This window comes from Antechinus flavipes, chromosome 3 (assembly GCF_016432865.1).
Source record: "Antechinus flavipes isolate AdamAnt ecotype Samford, QLD, Australia chromosome 3, AdamAnt_v2, whole genome shotgun sequence".
Lineage (NCBI taxonomy): Eukaryota > Metazoa > Chordata > Mammalia > Dasyuromorphia > Dasyuridae > Antechinus > Antechinus flavipes.
Genome location: NC_067400.1, coordinates 76587752 through 76608633, shown reverse-complemented (window position 1 = coordinate 76608633; position 20882 = coordinate 76587752). Strand labels below are relative to the sequence as shown.

The following is a 20882-nucleotide window of genomic DNA, read 5'->3' as shown; positions in this document are numbered from 1 at the left end:
ATTGATATGATTTGATAAGAGTTCTTTTTTAAGGGCAAGGACTGAGATTCCTAGGAAACTAATTTTAATGGATCATTGTGCAGCTCTGCCAAATGTAGATTGATATTCTTACAGCACAAATTTCTGTGACTTTATTTATTATTATTATTTTTAATAGTTTTTTATTTACAAGTTATATGCATGGGTAATTTTACAGCATTGACAATTGCCAAGTCTTTTGTTTCAATTTTTCCCCACTCTCTCCCCTAGATGGCAGGATGATCAATACATGTTAAATATATTAGATTATACATTAAATACGAAATAAGTATACATGTCCAAACCATTATTTTGCTGTATAAAAAGAATCAGACTCTGAAATATTGTACAAGTAGCCTGTGAAGGAAATCAAAAATTCAGGGGGGCAAAAATAGAGGGATTGGGAATTCGATGTAATGGTTCTTAGTCATCTCTGAGTTCTTTTGCTGGGTGTAGCTGGTTCAGTTCATTACTGCTCCATTAGGACTGATTTGGTTCATCTTATTGCTGAAGATGGCATATTTATTATTATTATTATTATTAAAGCTCAACATTTAACAATCCAGCAAATTGTTTATGGCTTTTTTTGTGTAAAGACTGTCTTTTGTGGGTATGTGTGGGTGTCATTGAATGCTTAGCATATGTTTCGGTTAAGGGGGCATGCTTTATACTTGAAGTTTGATTTCTTTTTCCACTTTTGAATGAATTTCTCAGTATTTGCTTTGAGGTCAGAAGGTAGCAGTGTGCTCTTCTGCTCCTAATCCTACTTTGACTTAATTTGTTGTCTCTATCAATTAGCCTTTATGAACCTGTTTATATTTTGACTTATACCCCTTCTGGGGTTAATGGATCTTCAGTGTTTGTTACTTACACTCTTTCCTGAGTAATAGCTTCTAATGTTTCAAATTTTGGTGAACATAGCATTGTTGTTTTTATATGTATAGATACCATTTCTTTGTACTGTCCTTCCCCTACCCTTTATCTTTGGAAATTTGAGGGTGGGGCCTAAGCTTTTGGTATCTAATATAGAATACTCACCGTTGCCCTTCTCTGAGTCTTTTTCATATATATATATATATTTAAAGTTCTTATTGATATATTTTTACATTGTTTATGCCCTTATAAGGTATTTTAGTGTTTCAGTTAGTGTACAAAACTCATAAAAGTTTGTCCCAGTTGATAATTTTATTTCTTTACAACATTGAAGAAACATTACTTCTGATTGCCCCTATATTGCCTTGAGAGCCATCCCTTATAACAAAGAATTTTCTTCAACAGAGGAAAAATAAGAAAAAAAATTCAATAAACCCAGTCAATACATTTTTTAAAAATGATATTCAGTGTTCTACAACTATTGACCCCAACCTCCACAGTTGGAGGAAGCTCTTTATGTTTTCCATTTTATGTTGATCTTGAAATTTGGCAATGAGAAATACAAATGGTATTATTTCAAGTGAGGATTTAGGTGCACCATGGTTTTTGTACATTTAGAATAAGAGTCTTTGGTTTTCATTAATCTGATAAATGACCTTAATTTTTTTTTAACTGCATTCATACTTGTTCTTGTCTACTTATTTTTAGATTCCTTTTCTAGAATTTGGATTCTACTATCACATCCTTGGGTCAACAGTTTTTTCTAAAAAGTCAGATTTATCTAAATCTCTTAGTTAAGATATATGTCATCGTACATGAACAAGAATTTCCTCTAAAAAATACTCAACAAGTGATCATCTACTGTGCTTGAAGTATGACTCCAGTAAAAGAGAAACTCATTGCTTCCCAAGGTAGCCCAAATGTTTTTCTTATTTTAGTACTAAATCTTCGTCTTCACTTTTTACCCATTGCTCCTAGGTCTGCCTTTTGGGGAAAAATAGAACAAATCTAATTTGGGTACTTGACCATCCTGTTTGCTCTCTTGTGGAAATCTTATCAGTAGCCTTTCTAAATTGTAACGTTCTGAATTAGACAAGATTCCAGATGTGGTCTGTACTAGAACAGAGAACTGTGGATATCATGTCTCTACAGGAGAACAGTGAATATTTTGCCTTTCTAATGCAGCAGCCTCGTTATAGTTCTAGTTTTGGAATGTCATCTTATACTTTTGACTCCTATGGAACTGAGTCTCTTAAAATGCCTTCATCTTTTTCTATGTGCAGCTTAACCATACCCATTACATTTTTTAACATATGAAATTGATGTTGTTTTAACATTAAATGTAAGGCTGTACTTACCCCTAGTAATTTTATTTGATTCAGTCTAATGTTATGGCCTGTGAAGTTATTTTAGTATCCTGACCTTAATTCAAACTATGAACTATTCCTCTAGTGTCCAATGAAAATTTGACTGGCTGTGTGATTATCTTTTTTCATTGGCATCCTCTAGTTTTAGTTGCCTGCATATATTGAGAACTAAAGTGATTTGCCCACAACTACAGAGACGGCATGTGTTAGAGAAAAGCCGCCTTCAACTCTGGGTTGTTTTTTGTTTTTTGATGCCAAGATTATCTATTCTGCTATATATGCTATTGAATATACATTTTTATATAGTTTTAAATCAGTTTTAAATGTTTCATTTGATGCCTTTATTCATACTGTATTATTTTTTGATATTAAAAGTTCAGTTGCTTCAGTTTACTTCCCATCTATTTAGCTGTTCATAGTCATTATCTATGTGAATTATCTATTAGGTATAGAGCAGTGAGCTGTTTCAGTGGGTGGAGCACCAGGTTTGGAGTCAGGAAGACCTGAGTTCAAATTCAGACTTAGGCTCCTTCTTACTAGCTGTGTGACCCTAGTTGAGTCACTTAACCTTATGAGTCTCAGTTTTCTCTTTTGTAAAATAAACTGGAGAAGGAAAAGGCAAACCACACCAGTATCTCTCTCCCAAGAAAACCCTGAATGAGGTCATGATGAGTTGGATAAAGCTGAAACAACCAAACAACAAAAACAAATTAAGCATAGTGCTGACATAAACATTTTTCATGTAGATTTTTTTCTCCCTTTTATTTCATATCCTTGAGATAACTTGGTTTAGTGAATTGATAGAATGTTGATCATTTAGGAGACCTGGGCTAATTATTTCATATCTCGGTTCATTTTCTGCTCAGTGCAGAGCAGTTGCTGATTTGAATTAGTAAATAAAGACGTTACTACTATTCATTCATGCTTACATAGAAACTACAGCTTTTTATGGATATAGTGTATCATCTTGTATAAAATGTGATCAGAATTATTAAAAATAAAGTTTTGGTGCCTAGACTAATTTATGATGGTTCATATTTAGGGGAGTCCTGCACCTTCTAGCTCCCCAGTTGTCAAGATATGCCTGTATGTGCTCTTTTCTGTTTAACCTTCATTCTTTTATGTTGCTAATAATTCCATTTACGTAGCAGTTCAAAAATGCTTTTCCCTCATCTTTTGTGGTTTCTTCAAAATTCTTAAATGTTCCTTTTGGTAGAAACTACATTGCCTTGCTCATAATAATTGATTACATTCAAAGATCATAATATTTATTAAAAATTAGACCAGCTTGTTTATGAAAATGAGAATCATGGGTCTGAATTCCCTTGGAACCTTTTGGTTTTCAAATTGTGTTTTCATTTATTCAACTGTCATTCTTGGGCCATCTCTTCTGTGCATTGCATGATATTTTACTAGATATTGTTGAGGATATATAGTATTATGTCATCTCTGTCCTCAAGGAAATTTAAACTATAAAATGTTAAATATTAATTTATACCTCTAGGCAGGTTATGATTTAAGTGATATAGGCAGCAAAAATTAGCGACCTTGCCACTTTTTGGTTACAGTGGTCTTTCTTAATGCATATTTAGGGTAAACAAGAGATTAAAAAAATGATAATCTCTTGTTTATCCTAAATATGCATGTTTTTTAATATCATGATCCAAGTAGAGCTACTGATTCTCTAATTTTGTTTTCTCCTTTTGGACTGTTTAAAAGATTGGTATTCGAAGTCTCTAGCAAGCTTTCTTTATATTAGGGTGAGGAACATGGCTCTATTGTATTTCTAGTTTCTATCTGATCATGGTTTTAAAAATATTTTCCATATTTGAAAGGTACTTCCAAACTGACTCCCACCCCTGTTTGATTTTTGCCCTGTAGCCTTGAAATGACTATCTGATGTATTGTTAATTTGAATACATGATGTTTTTGTTACTTGGGCAAATTGGTGCAGTAGATAAGAGTACCAGATCTAGTCAGGAAGATCTAAGTTTAAATGTGGCTCCAGGCCTCTCTGATTCTTAGTTTCCTATGAAGATATTTATTGATACCACTTGCCTCACAAGGATGTTGTACATATTAAACATAAATCTCTTCTTATATTCATTTATAAATCTCTTAGACTTCCTCTGGGTTGTTTACTTTTTAAGCTTTTCAGTTATTTATTAAAATTCTTGTAAGTTTTAATGAAATAACTAATAAGTAACTCGGGGGGGGGGGGTTTCCTCCTGTCACAGTGACCAACTTTTTAGTTATCTGTATTATACAATACATTGGCCTTGCATATGAAAAATTCCTGCCAATTTCTTTATAGATCATTACATATGTGTTATGATTGTGTGACTTAATTTTGAAGTTTTCCCAATATTACATGTTTTTATCTCAATCTCAGCCTGGGCAGGTTGTCTTTTACAGATCCCCATTATTCTATTTTTATTGGCATTCTAATTAGAGATGACTTTTTAAAAAATAGTCAGCAGACCAGTACATCTAAAAAGAGTAGGGATCTATCTCACATTTTTCCTTATCTTTTTCTTCAACAGATTTAGCCATGGAATCAAACCCATCTGATCATCCCAGAGCAAGCACAATATTTTTGAGCAAATCCCAGACTGATGGTAAGATTACTCCATCATTTTCTTAGGAGACTAATTAAGACCTCACTTTTTCTAAGTTTTTTTTTTTTTCTAAGGGTTGCCTATTATATATCATGTATTAACAATCATAGATTAATATGTATAAACAACTTTCATGCCAAGACTGAAAAGGAATATGCTTTATTTTGTTTGCCACTATATCTGTGTATATGTTGCTGCAGATTATAAGGTATCTAGTCTAGCTCTATCACTTTATAGGTGATGGAATTGGATAGTCACAAAAAGGGGAGAAGTGACTTGTCCAACGTCCGGCAGGTAGTAAATATCACACCCACCCTGAATCCTCAGATTCTCTGTCTACCTGCCATACCTGCCTCTGTTAATCAGGGCTTTGAGTAAAAATCAATTTGTGCTGACCATTTCACAATGCCAATCTGTCTCCATAAAGCAAACTCATTTTTAAGGTAGCCATAATTAAGGATACTTTCAACCTAGAGGAGAGCCAATATGACCTGGTCATATGGGAAGTAAACCATGATTTGGGCTTCATATAAGCTCCATGCTGTGGTCAGCTGAGGTTCTCATAGCCTGGTGTGCTTGTGACTGCTTGAGATTTTGATGCTTTAGGGTCCCTTGTCATAACTGAGAGTGAGATGCCTCATCCTCCATTGGTGTTTGGTAAAGAAATTTCCCAATTTGGGGTGGCAAGGTGGAGCTCTAAGTAGACTCACATCTCAGAAATTTTTTTCTAAAGCATATCTGGGGGTTTGCCAGAAACCCCTCAAATTTCCCAGTGGGAATTGGAACCATGTTAAAATATAAATATTTAACAAAATAAATAAATATACAGTGCAACACAGAAAATTTTTTTTTAATTTAATGATTACTTTATAATGACAACATTATTCCTTGCACTCGTTTCTTTTCCGATTTTTTTTTTCCCCTACCCTCCCTCCAACCCCTCCCCTAGATGGCAAGGAGTCCTTTATATGCAACACAGAAAATGTTAATTGTGGTTTACTAAGGCAATATTCAGCCTACAGTGATCAATTCGTAACAGATATCAATATGTAATAGGAATAAACTAGAGACCTTTCCAGATCAGAGATGAAGCAAGAGTTGCATTATCACTACTATTATTTGATATGTAATGCTAGAAATGCTAACTGTATCAGTAAGAAAAGCAAAGAAGCAAAATAACTTAGAAGCAAAGAAAAAAATTCATTTGTTTAATTAGAGACCAATCCGTTATTAATAGATGCAATTAACGACACTAAAGTTGCAGAATATAAAATAGGTAGGCATAAAAAAAAACTAAGTATTTCTGTATATTATGAACAGAAAGGAGAATATGAAAGGAGAATGTGTATGTATATTTGGGGGAGGGAGATAATTTACCTATCAAGACATGCACAGAAATTAGATATATACACACACTGTTAATAGAAAAATTGGGTTTAAAAATGAATAAATATTAATTCTTCATGAGTAGAGTCTGAGCCAGTATAATGAAAATGACAATACTACTTAATTTATTATCCAATCACTGCTATAAAAATCAAAATATCAAAAGGTTACTTTGTAGAATTAAAATTTATCTGGAGGAAATAAATTGAAAACATAGGGGACCTAGCAAGAACCCAATCTCAAGATAATAAGCAATCAAAATGATTTGGTATTAGTCAAAAAAAAAATAGAAAACTGTTTTAGTGGAATTTTAGTTTAGTATGTAACAGAAACTTTAGTTTAAGTATGTTACAGAAATAAAGGTTTAGTATGTAACAGAAACTTTAGTTTAAGTATGTTACAGAAATAAAGGCGATAGCTCAGGGTTCTGTAAATCCAGAGATCTAGCTACTAAGATAAGTACTTATTCCTGGACAAAAACTGCTAGGAAAACTGGAAGTCAGGCTTTCAGAAATTAGGTACCCATATTCCAGGATAATACTCCAAATGGGTGTTTGATTTGCGTATAAAAGTCACAGCACAAATTAGGATTGCAAAGAAGAAATTATCAGATCTATAGATAGGGGGATATTTTTTGATCAAACAAGATAAAGGATCACAGAAGACAAAGTGGACAATTTTGAATTTATAAAATTTAAAAGTTTTTGCAGAAACAAAACCAGCATGGTTAAAATTAAAGGAGAGACAGCTAGGGAAAAAAAAAATCTTTTCTGAAAGTTTCTGAGATAAAGATCTTATTTCCAAGTTGTACAACATATCTCAAAAATCTTAGGGTAGTTTAAAGCTTATTAAAGTTTAAAACAGCATTTAAACTTTTGGAGCACCCTATTTTAGGAACTGATTTTAAAAGATTTATTTTCCCTAGTTAGTAAATGGTTGAAGGATGTGAACAGGTAGTTTGCAAAGGAAAAAAATTCAAGGTATCAATATGTTGGATAAAGTAGAAATTAAGATGAAGCAGTTCATTTTGTATCATTAAATAATTACTATGATAATGACTGTACTTTAGAAATTCATGTTTCTTAACATGGAATTTAGGATCATAGATTGACAGCTAGAAGAAGGTTAAGAGGCCATCAAGTGCAATTCTCATTTCTCAAATGGATCACTGCTGCCTAGGACAGTCACCTACCGGAGGTCATATGGATAAATTTGTGTGTATATCTGTCTGAGTAAATCACCTGAGTTCTTTCTCAAAGGAAAAAAATAGTTTCCTTTTTTTTAGGAACCATTGAGTAGTCTTGCTTAAGAGAAAAAAAGAGTAGGCAAATTAAATGAATGGAAGGTTGTAGCTGTCACATAGCTCCTTTATCAGCATTGCTTTAGTGTCTACACTGCCCCCAGCAGCATGCTAGGCATTAGGAGAGTACCAAGGAACTGGACAGCTTAGTGCCATTTCATCTACATAGACATGAGTAGTACAGGATTGTGTGGCATGGATGATTTATTTTAATTGAAAAAGCAGTGTTAGTTTTTAACTGTTTCAAAAAATAATTTGTTTAATTTTATAGTAACAATGTAATATAGAACCATTGAATGACTGGGATATGTAAAACATAGCAGCTGTGAATCAGCACATTGAACTTCCAGTTGTTGAACCCAGAATGGGATCTTTTACTTCCTTTCTTTCGTTTTTTATGATGCTGATGAGGAGTAAGATGTGAGAAATTTAAGTAGCTTTAGTTGCTAACCTCATTTGTTCTTCCTGTTTCTCTGTATGGACAACCCTTTTTGTATATGTATCAGTTAGGCTCCAGAGTGAAATTGCTACTTTGTGAGGTCCTTTATCCCTGTGAGAAATCTTGTCTTTTAATTTTAGAATTTGTATTAAGGACTACAAAATAGAATAGACTTTTAAAATCTTGCATACTATGTAGAAATTAGTATATAGTGAAATTAATTTTACATATAAAGTGTCTGTATATGTGTGTGCATGCGCGTGCGTCTCCAAATTAACGTTCAAATTTCACTATAATGTTTTCAAGCTGAAAATACAGGAATTAATCAGTTAATTTGCTTTTATTCTTAGTGAGAGAAAAGAGGAAGAGCAACCATATAAACCATGTAAGTAAACACAGTTCAAGTTTTAAAGTTTCTTGAAAGAAAAATTAAGTAACTGAAAAATAAACATATAATTAACTGTCCCACCATCCCTAGTGAACAAAAATAGCCTGATACATAATGCTGTATTAACGCCATTTTGCCTGTGAGTTATTCTACATTTCTTGCTGATTTTGATATATTAATAGATACCACATGTATTCAGGGAGAATTATTTTTGACTCAATGTTTCTTCGGTTTTAATGTCCACTTAAAAGCTGAATTTCAGCCAACGTTCTTGTGCTTTAAAAATGTGTTGAAATTAAAAATGCAAGATATCTAGATAAATCTTTGACAATATAAATTTTTACATGTCGATAAACATTTTTTTCCCCTCTTTTCTAAGATCTTAGTTAAAATATTCAACCTGTGTAAAATAATTTGCATTGGTGGATTAAATGATGGGAATTTTGCTTGCAGTATTTTTGGTAAGCTCTTGAATTGGAAACTTAAATCAAAATGCTCTTGGCAAAAAAAAAAGAATTTTAGCATTTAAAAAACTAGAGAAGACAGTAATATATAGAACTTTTTAGTGGAAGGAGTACTGAGTTTAAATTGATGCTTGATTGGGAAATATGGTTTCAAATAATGATCTTTATAATAGTGGTTTATAGATTTTAATCTGCTTTTACACCAAAGATGCTTTTTTTCCAGTCTATTTGTGCCAGATACCCCTCTTCCTCATCCTTCAAACATCTTAAAATTTCTTTCTTGAGAAATTTGTACTGAATGAGTTGAGATGATTCAAGAACTCTCCTACAAAATTAGTGATGAACTGAAATAATTTTGAATTAATAAGCTCTCTACTTTTTTTATATAGTTGTCCTTGTTGTAGAGGTCTATTTCAAAATATAAACAGCTACAGTAAGACAGCTAGGTAGAGAGCACTTGGCCTAGAGTCAGGAAGAGCTGTTTCAAATCTAGCTTCAGACCCCTAGGACCTCTCTGCCCTAGGCAAGTCACTAAATCTCTGCCTTGATTTTTTCAACTGTAAAATAGGAATAATAATAACACCCGCCTTCCAGGGTGGTGTGAGGATCAAGTGAGATAATGGAATCAAAGTGCCAGTGGAAGGCTGAATATTGGGCTCATTTATATCATCTATGAACCAGAAATAAATGGCGTATTTATAACATGTACTTCCATTGACTCATCAGCTCATACTACCTCTCCCAAATATTTACTTGGACTGCATTCTTAATACTCTGTTACTTTGCTGTGGTTTTTTTTTTTTTTTTTTAATGCTAGATACTGATTCTTTTGGCTAATAGCTTGGGAAGAATATGAAAAATAGTGACTATTTCTTTATATTCCTTTGGATGTGTTGATTCTCATGACTCTCCTCACCAGAAGCTTATTACAAGACTTAAGAATATGGTTATGGCCCAAGTTTGACCGTTTCCTAGTATTTAACGACTTGGCTTGGGATGAATTCAAGCTAGAGAGACAAACAGGTGGATGACTTCTGTCCTAAGTCTTTAGGAGTTGGAAATTGGTCCTGTTATTTCTTTTTTTTTATAGGGTTGTGTGTCTAAGGAAACTTCAGGAGTACTTGATGGCAGTGATTTTGAAGAACCATCTTTATCCTACTTAGTAACTTTAAAAAGATCATAAACGAAAGCATTACAAGTATTTGAGATTTTGGATTTCATTTCGTAAGGCAAACTGAATTATTTTTCCCCTCACTTCTTAAAAACTAAGTTATGTTAAATTTAAACATAATCCTCAAATAGAGGATTATTTTCATCCCCTTTCCTAATTCATCTATGTTGAAAATGATTCAGGTATAACTTCAATCCAAGAAACAAATAGTAATCTTATTATTAAAGCAATTAGAGAGAAGTATTTTATCAGTAACTTACATGTTGTTGATTATCCAAGATTTCAGTTAATTTAAATGTTACAAGAGTTATCCAGAAGTACTACCAATATCAGGGCAGGACTAGACAGTTATTGTCCTCATTAGGTTTATCTGGATTGTAAAATGTTTTCAAAGCAGTGCAATTTTGTTAACTTTTAAAAATATACACAATACTTGTAAAAAAAAAAGTAACAAAGTATTCTTTGCTGGAACTATATATGATATGCACAAAGTGTATATTATATAATGCACTAGTGCATATTATGTGTCAGGCACTGTGCAGATATTTTGTGATTATTATCTCATTTGATCCTTCCAACAACCTTGGGAAGTAGAAACTGTTAGCTTTGTTTTACCGTTGAGGAAATTGAGGCAGACAGTTAACTGACTTGACCCATTGTCACATAGCTATTAATTGTCTGAGGTCATTTTTGAATTGGGTCTTTGTGACTCTAAGCCTGATGCTCTGTGTACTCTGCTCCATCATCTGGGAGTTTAAAGGGAACTTGGGAAAGAAAGGAGTAATTCCCAGCGGGGTAAAAAGGACTTTCCCAGGGTTACCTGGCCAGTATGTGTCAGAGGTGATTCTTAAGGGCAGCTGTGTGACTGTGTTACCTATGGATTCTTATTTACTCCAATACAGTGCCCCTCTATGAATTTTATTTTATCTGTTAGCATCTTATTGTCATGAATATTTACTGCATCAGTCCATATTGAATTGTTACACAGAATATAAAAATAAATTTTCAGCTTTTTAGTTAGTCCTAAAAAAAATCACAAATTTTTTTGTGTGTGTCTGTGAGAGAGACAAAAGGAGACACTAACAAGCGATTCATTGATTCTCTAGCTAGTTTAAAAATACTTTTCAAGTAAAACTATTATAATTTGTTGCTCAAATATTTCTTTAACTCCAAATTTTTGTCTTTGATGCATACATGGTTATTATCATGTATTTTTATCATAATTTTGTATCATAAATTTTAAGGAATTTATTTGCATTTGGGTGTGTGTCTTATATGTATTTTCATGTTTTGAAGTTGTAATCTGTAGAGGGAAAATAATTTTTTAAATTACCATGATAATTTTTTTTATTTCCTTTCTCCTTTAGTTGTCTCCAGGGCAGCTCACTAAAAAGTATAGCTCATGCTCCACAATATTTATTGATGACAGCACAGTCAGCCAGCCTAATCTCAGAAGCACAATCAAGTGGTAAGTACAATTAAAAAGTGCTAAAGGTTGAGTGACAGATCATACTTTCTTCATCTCAAAAGCAAATTTGGAAACTTTGAGCTCAAATCAATTTTAGTCACTGAATTGACACTCAACAGGTTGTTTTTCAGAAACTGGTGTCAGCTTCTAGATTGATTTCTTAGACCTCAATGTGGATATTTATTTACTACCCTTTATGAATGAAGGGGAAAAAAACTAAGGTATCATAGGAAAATCTTATATTTGATGCTTTATGAAATAAACTCAAGCATTGAGAAAAATGAGGAAGATGCTTTGATTTTGAAGAAATTTCTGGACAAGCTTATCTTTGAATTTCTTTTTGATGGACTAAAGGGGCTCACATTTCTTTCCAAGCTTCTTTTGGAAGAGATGGCTTGTCCCTCTGCTGGCAATACAGTGTAGTTGCCTTTTTAATTTCATTGAATTTCTGATCCTCTCTTTTTCCTATATCAATTTAAACTTGTATTTTTTAAAATTGGCTTTCTATATTTCTAATTTGAAAAAGTAAATTTGTGGTGGTAACCCTGCATATTTCTAAGGTCATCCAACTGGGGTTTTTATTTTTCCCCTATCTCTAGTTAGACATGAGTAGAGCATTAGACATTTTTTTTATTTGAAAAAAGTAATTCTCAAAATAATAAATGAAGATAAGAAAATGCAATTAGGATCATTTAGAATCATTCCTGAGGTTATGTTTCTGATAAAGAATATGCATATTCTGGTTCTGAAAAACTGTATGAAAGAGCCCTATGCCAAGTATGCAGTCAAAGGTACTTTAGCAAACCAAATTCCCCAAACAAAAAGAATCATCTCAGAGAAGCTTCCTGTTTAAGTATGTTATCCTCACTTCAACAGTGAGTGAAAACTTGGGGTACATAGTAACAAAACTGTATACCTATAGTGAAATGTTTATTGTCTGTCCCATTTCTCACCTTCTATTCTTGCTGCAATGTAGTCTCTAGCAGAAAATATCTTCAGATTTTTTGTTAATTCTACATGCATTAGAATTCCTCAAGATTACGGAACATCTGGATCTCATTTTCATACTTAGAGGGGGAAAAATAAACTTTTTCCAAGTTTCTGGAAGCCAAAAATGTAACATTACCCAGGAGATCCCCCTACCCAAATATTCCTTGTTGCCTTATGCCTTCCAAAAGCTTTTTTAAATCTACCACATGCCCATGCCATGTACATTTGTGTGTGCAAACATAATGACCACAATAAACCTCCTCTCCAAACTTTGATACTATTGAGTTAAATCCATAACTATGTTGCAGATGTTGGATAAAGTTCTTACTGTTTCTAGTAAAGAACCAAATTCTGATGTTTCAAAAATGTCATAAGTGGGCTTCAATTTTTAAAACATTAGTGTTTTTAAAAAAATATATTGCCGAAAAAAATTGTATACTCTGGCTTATAGAAACTCTTAGGAGATTATTTTCTGTCATCAGGATTTATATGTCTAGGTACAGAGTATTACACTAATAGTACTTTCTCTCCCTCCCACCCCCATTTTAATTAACACTGAATCTGAAGCCACATTGAATAAAATCCCTTTTAGTAACAACAGCTGATAACATGGATGATCTTTTAGTTTTCTTTTACTTTGCTAATATTCAAAGGTAGAAAGTAGCAAAACTTATTCTTTGTCCCCACAAGTTATCAGAATAAATAATATGGAAAAAATTACTTCAAAATCTTAGGCTAAGGCATGAGGGTTAGTAATGCTTCAAAGTGTGATTTTTAGGAAACTGTTGCAAACATTTCCAAAGTCCAGTGCTTGGGAAAAGGTATTCCTTGAAGATGTTATTTTAGTTAGCTTTTAAATTTGTCAGTGATCTTGAACAGTCTCCTTTATAAATAACTTCCTTTCTCCCTTTGATCTGCTGAGAGTAAATAGAATACAGGTAAGAGGTTTTGATATTTCCTCGCATAGATCATGTACAATTTGATAATCAGAATGTTTAGTATTTAACATTCTTAAGCTATTTAAAAAGACACATCAGGGTTTTTTAAAAAATGTTGCCAAGATAACTTCTGGCCAGATTTGGGAGAAGGGAATATTAATCAACTTTGTAAGTGCTTTCTTATTGTGGTTTGGGGTACCTTCCAGTAGAGAAATTGAAGGAATGGAATCTAACTTTCTATTTTGAAAGTAATTCTTTTTTTCAAAAGTCTTTTATGCTTTTCCTTCACTTGACTTAATTTGGTGTGAGATGTAGCTTCTGGAAATGCTCAGGCCTCAGATGGCCAATCCTTGCCAATTTTGCTTAGTGACTTTTTATTTAAGTAGGTGTTTTTTTAAGCTAAAGTAGCTTAAATGCTATCTTGCTGACTTGGATACACTCTAGAAAAACCAGACATCAATTTCAGAGCTGGAAGGGAACCCTAGAAATTTAGTTCAATTACCCTAATTTGCAGAGTTAATAAGGCCAGGGAATGTGAATGTGTATATATATGTGTGTGGATCATGGCAGCTGCTTGAATAAGAGGCCAATCTAGTACCCAGCATGTTTGCTACCCAGGACTGTTTTGGTTTTTACCTTACTAGGACTTTCCAGTATTGTGTGACCAAAAGGGTAGGACTTCTGTGCAAACTGAATTATTTTCTATTTTCTACCCAATAAGATTATCCCACACTACCCTTTTTTATTAGCAGGATTAATATTAACTATCAGAAACAAGGATTCTAAACTTAAAAATAGATCTACATTCTTAAATAGAGAGTATTTTTATCTGGGGTCAGTGAATTTTTTTTATAACTATATTTCAGAATAATTAGTTTTCCTTGTAATCCTATGTCTTGTGCATTTAAAAAATATTATTTCAAGAAATGCTTCATAGAGTTCACCAGACTGCTAGAGAAAGAGGAATATAGAAAAGTTAAGAATACCTGCCTTAAACATTAAAGATTAACATCATACAGAACCTGTTTACAAATAATTCAGACATTTAGATAAGTAACAGAGTAATGATACATGCTAAACCTAAATTATATTGTGCTCTGGCATCATTCACTGAAAATAACTGGAATAAAGCATTGTGAAATTGTCATCTCAGTGATTTTTAATACAAAGTGATTCAAAATTCATAGAGTAACTTTTCAGTATATAGAGACTCTTGGCTTATTCATCTGAGAAAGAGTATGGATAAAAAGAAAATAATATTTCAAAACAAGCATCTTAACTTAAGAAATTTAGAAAATTAAGAGATTGTCTAAGGCACAACTTTTAAGCATTTTAGTGCCTAGGAACAGATCACTGCATTAAGAACTAGGAAATACAATTCTTTGGGATTACCTCTTATTTCACAATTCCAGAAATGCTGTGCATTGTTGTCCTAGACTGGGTACAAGGCATAACAAATAATATAAATAAATATCTTCTAGAATATAAATTATATTTCAGAATAATGATATATTTCATAATAACTTTTTCTTTCAGCATTATGAACTTAAGTAGTCTTGTGGAAATATTTATAATTTGTCAATCCCTAATTATATTATTTCAGAATACCCTTTTCTTTCTTGGCTTTAGTAGTAGTAGCAGCAGCAGCAGCATAGCAAGCAGTCATACCAACGAGGAATCACTCAATAAAGATGTGTTCATAGCTTCATTGAAATTGGAGTGATAGTTGATCAGGGATAGGAAAATATAGGAGTGATGACACTTTTCCCCTGAACCTCAAACTTCCCTTAAGAGTATTTTAAAAAAACCTTTTTAGGTTAGTTATTTTTTCGTAGAATTTTGAATTACATTTAAATGCCTAATTTTAGTACAGTAAAGTTTTGCAAATCCAGATTCCACTAACTTTTAAAAAGTAATTGGAACAGTGCCAATACAAAAAGGGTTTATTGAACAGACTAATAACTGTAACCAGGATTTCAGAAAAGGTGTTAAAATTCTTACTAGATTAAACTATGTTAAGCTTGTTTACCAAGTATATCTTCAGAAAACTAATAACTATTCTATGTTCTTTAAAATAGCTCCCTGAGCGGATACGATTTTCTTTATCTTAAATTAGCACATTTTTAAAAGTACTAAATAATTTTCTTAAATACATTTAAGCTAATGCATTTTTAAAAATTTGTTCTTTCCCCGCTATTTCTTTTTCTTTTTAAGCATTATTTTAGATTCTGAAGTCAAATGGAAGATGTCAGTAGTTGTTAATAAAAATTAATGTATGAAAACAGTTTTTTGCATTAGTAGACAAGTTTATCCAGTCTTCTTTCAAAATAATTTATTGACTGCTCGCCATAAATTTACATTTTGTTAAATTTTTAAATTTGATAAATGCTTCATTTATCACTGTAAACTTCATAATAGCTGTCTGTCTGTCTATTGAACCCACTTAAATGTTTTTACTAATTACAGAAAATGAATTTTAAATGACTTCAGTAAATCTTATGTTACTTGCTATCTAGTGGCAGATGACACAGAAATCCTTAGGGAGCTGGTTTGGTAATGAGAGAAGGATATTTTTTCAATGTTTACTGACTTATAATAGCTATTTACTTTAAAATACCTTTCATAACTTTATACAGAGACAATAAAGCAAGCACATGAAGTGTGGAATTTTCAGCATTTATGTATTGAATAAATTGGGATAGTCATAACAGAATCTTATTTTGAAGTTTTTATATTTTTTCCTTTATAAGCCAGATAGACAAGAAAACTGTCATTATAGTATGCTTAAGAATTAAAGTGTTCACGCCCATAGAATTTCATGATCATTTAAAATAAATGCATTGTAAAGAAGAGATATCCCGTCAAGAAAAAGTAATATGTTGCTATAAAACTATCTTTTTCCTCCACAGTGTGACGTTAGCAATATACTACCACATAAAAAACAGGTGAGCTCCTTTACAACTGTACAGTTATTCCAAGTTGTCACTTTGCATGTATCTGGTTCATTTTTAGGGAAATTTAGTTTTATAGAAATAATTAAAGCCAGCTCTGTGAAGACAGACTTCTAACAGGCTTTCTTATAGCAACGAAGAGGGAGGGAATCATTTCTAGTTTTGCCTTTGACATGCTTATTTTAAATATTTACAAAGAGATGCTGTGCCTATAATATGTATTCACCACACTCAGAAATATGAAAAGGAAGAATTAGAAAGTGATTACAAATTTTTTCATTTCATTTATCTTAAGGACCTATTAGCATAATTGTAGTTAATAATTTTTAATTAAATGGACACTAAGTTGATAAGGCAAAACTTCAAATGATTTACCTGTCTTAAAAAATTGTTTTTAAATATCTTGTTGACTTAGCCAGAAAAGTAGTTTGCCTTAGTGGATCAGGAGGAAGCTGGTCAGATCTGGGAACAAGTCCTACCTAATTTAATAATTATTGACTTTGTGGGAAAGTTCCTTAACTTTTCAATGCCCCAGACAACTATTAGTCATCAAGCATTGCCCTCTACCTTAGGAAGAGGTAGAAAGGGTTTACTTACATCAATGAATAACTCAGGTATGGACAAAATAAAATTGGTTCAACTAGATGTAAGAAGAATAACATAAAATCTGGCAAAGAAAGAATGGGAAGAAATCCCTAAATGTTTCATATTTTTAGAACTTCTAAAAATTCTTCCGGAAAAAAAAAGTTCTATTACCTAACATTTTTTTCCCTTTCTAATAAGCATTAAGATAAACCCTTACAAACACTACTGTATTTTGTAATTGGGAATGTTAAAGTTTTGAGGGTTTTGTTTTTGTTTTTTTCATTAATATGTGGATTGTTTAACAGAAAAACACAATTGTAGGGTTTTAGCTTTAGGATAACAAAATTAAAGGGTGATGGTTTCAGTTTAATATTTAATGGTTATTGCCCATTAAAAAGGGCAATTACTCTCCATTAAAGAGAGTAAAATATTTAGAGGCAGCATTGGCAAATCTCGTTATAATCTTTTATCCTTCATATTTTGAGGCTCTAAGTCTCAAAAAGAATAGAGAAAAAACAACGATAGAATCCAGGAAGACAATTTACAAAACTATATATATATATATATATATATATACACACACACACATATATATATGTATGTATATGTATATATGTGTGTGTGTGTATATATATATATATATATATTGCTAACTATGTTAAACTTTAAGCTTCTTCCCACCTCCAATGGCAGATAATTTACTAAGTTAATAACTATATTTCCTGAATTAGTTTTTAAAAATGCATGCTCTTGTTTTATAGAGATTCAGATAGATCCTTGGATATTTTTGATGAGAAATCCCATCCACTCACAGTAAGTGTCTTTTCATGAGGTTGTCTTTTTTCTATAAAATCATGTGGGTTCTTTTTTTTCCTATTATCTGGTTTGCATTTAAAGAATAACTATAAAAAAATTCTAGGTTAGGAGATAAAAGTTAATTTTCTATAGCTCTAAACTTCAAAATCTTGTACCTATTCTGATCAAAGTCATGGATAGAAGAAATGATTATCTGAAATAGCACAAACTAAGAATGATTGTTGACACTTTAGGGTAATTAGTAGTTTATGGTGAGTACTGAATGCTCAGATAAGAAAATAAAAAGGATCATATTTTTTCTTAATGCTTATGAAAACTTTTGGAACTTAAATAAAAAGAGAAGGTATTAAACATGCTTTGTTTGGCAAAATTGGTTTAAAAAAGCCGCAACAGCTGTCCTTTTAAAAGTTTACACTATTGGATAAAGATGATGTTTTTGATAAGTAAGCACTTTTAAAAATAGTATATAGCATGTTAGAAAACATTACATGTATTACGCATTAGAAGTATCATTACACAAGTAATAGTCTCTTTAGTTTAGAAAGGTATTTAGGTAGATTATTAGTAAGAGAATTAAGAATTAATATATGAAAAGTTGAATCTATTTCACATCTCCTTGACTGCCATCATAATATAAAAGGAGAGAAGGAAAGATTTAGAGTTTTAGTCAAAACAATCTCTCAAATTCAGAATATTTAAATTCCTCTTAAAGTAAATTCCTACAGTGACATCCTACAGTATGAAAGTCAAAATTAAGTCACTTGATGGTAAATCAGAAATATCTTCTTATAACTTTAATTATTTTGATCCATGGATTAAAAATCTGATCATAAAAATCTGTTGTCTAGCAGCTATATATTTTTTTAAACTAGATTGACTTTGAGAAAATTTCTGCATTAAATTTCAAAGGTAATAAGCCACAAAAATTGCAACAGTAAGAGAAGTATAAAAGTGGTTGATCATAAGCAATTAATCTAATGAAGCTTTAATAATAAGCTGTGAAAAGTTCTTTGGAAGGACTTACTATAAACAATTTTTAAGGTGGTACATTTGCATTGTACATTCATTTTTGATACACTGTTTAAGACCATTTCAATGGTAAGTGAAAGCAACATAAAGAGGTTATTTAGATGTCATTAATAATATAAGTATATAGCATATATACTATAGTGTGTATGTGTGTGTGTGTGTGTGTGTGTATATATATACATATATAATGTAGTAATTTTCAGTAAAGGTAAATGAATGAAAAAACCATTTAGGATAAATTTTAATAGGCTATCAAAAAGCTTTTGAAAATGTTAGAAGTTATTTGTATTGAGAAGACTGATAAATTAATCTCTTGGAATTACTGAAACACTTAATATTAAAGATAAATTACTGGAAAAGAAAATTGTCTCAGGCAGAGATTCAAAAAAATTGTATTGGTAAATTTTAGGTTATCTAAGCCTTGCTTTGCTTTGGATGGGTCTTGTATTATTGTTTCTTTAATATTAATTGACCTTTTTTACCAGAAGAGATAATAAAGGAGTTTAATTTTTAAATGACATTTCTGGGTTGTTGTTTTTAAAAATTATTTCTGTGGTTCTTAACCAGAACAGTAAGTTAAATATTTTTATTTTAAGTAGGAAAAGTGATATAACTTTTTTTTTTTGGGGGGGGGGAGAGGGGGTAGGAAGACATTAACACAAAGCCTAGGCTCATTTTTTTCCCAAGCCTAGTCCCATTTTCCCCTTCCCTAGAATCTAACTTTTTCTAGAGTGAAATTTAATTGGATATTTATATATTTGGAAGCTCCTTTAGGAATAAATTTAGATTACAGTAACCACAATTTTATTTCCTAATACTTATGGTTTTTAACATTTGTATGTCTCCAGATTGAATGCCAAAATTTCTATCTTTCTGTCTTTGTATCTTAATGCTACTTTCCCCAACAAAAAACATTGCACTCACTGTCTTTCCACAGCTTGATCTGTAACATGTGTTTCTTAGAAAAATCTTAGTTACTTTTAATTGAAAAAAGGCCTACCTATCCTTAGGACTAATTATACTTGAGTTGAGAAAATTATCTTTTTTTTTTTTTCTGAAAGATACAGATTTCTGAAGAAAATTTAGGATGCTCAGTCTTTCTATATTTGTAATATATGTTTTAAATACTGAACAAGAGACTTGAAAATCCATACCAAATTTTATATTCTCTACTCAACTTAGTATCCCTCAAACTGAAAGATCAGTTTAAATTGAATGGTTACATTTAATTATACATCTCTTTTTAGCATGGCAATTTAGGATAATAGAAAGTTGTATAAGACTTTCTAAAGTTTTCCAGGTTTATATGTGCATGAGTTTTATAAATTTCTGAAAACTATTTTATTGCCTTCTAAAGATAAAAATTAGTTTTAATTATCTGACAACTCTTAATATAAGAATCATAATTATAGTCCCAGTGTACCCATTAAAACTATAGCTTGCACATTTTAACCATACTCTGAAAATGCCCTTTTACCTTTGGTTGTTTTCCTTTTAAAGACTTTTTCCTTAACTGGGTGATGAGTTGAAATGAAGAATCCTTGACAGAGAGATCAGGAAAGATGAGAATAAAGTAATTGGTTACCTTTGAGAAAGTAGTTCTAGTGGAATTGAAAAGATAGAAACTAATTTTTGGTATATTTAGGAAAATAAGTAATAGGAAAACAGAAGCAATTTGGGTAAATAATAAATTTACTTAAAAGGAAGGAATAAGATGTTGGTAAAGAATTTATCTGGGTCAGTGAAGATTTTTTTTTCTAAAGAAGAGGAGAAATGTAATTGTAAATAGAGGAGAAAGATTATTGGACAAGAGAAGATTAAAGTCAGAGAGAGAGCTAGAATAATCATTAGTAGGTAGATATTTAATGGAGTTTACCCAGGGGAGAGCCTATGCTTGCCCTTTTTGCTTTTAAAATTTTGTCAGTGAATTGTGTATTTGTCAGTGTGCAAGTGTTATGAAGCAAAGGAGAATAGATAATATATTGGCCTTCAGAATATAGGTATCTAGAAAATACTAAATGGATAGAGCAGTGGAACAAAAAGTAAGATGAAATTTAATAAACATATACTCAGTAGTTGAA

The 20882-nt window shown here is 31.6% G+C and overlaps 1 protein-coding gene across 2 annotated transcripts in view; it reads left to right on the top strand.

Moving 5' to 3' along the window:
• The window catches only part of CCNYL1 (cyclin Y like 1), a 56553-nt gene that overhangs the window by 19396 nt on the left and 16275 nt on the right, over window positions 1–20882 (top strand). The window contains exons 1-6 of one of the 2 annotated variants that reach the window (XM_051983677.1): window positions 1610–1802; window positions 4802–4876; window positions 8352–8386; window positions 11392–11492; window positions 16330–16365; window positions 17718–17769. In XM_051983677.1, the coding sequence (XP_051839637.1) occupies window positions 1766–1802; window positions 4802–4876; window positions 8352–8386; window positions 11392–11492; window positions 16330–16365; window positions 17718–17769 (336 nt within the window). In that variant the 5' untranslated portion in view covers window positions 1610–1765. Of the gene's footprint in view, window positions 1–1609; window positions 1803–4801; window positions 4877–8351; window positions 8387–11391; window positions 11493–16329; window positions 16366–17717; window positions 17770–20882 lie in introns of those variants that run through there. The other variant, XM_051983676.1, reaches the window with a different exon arrangement.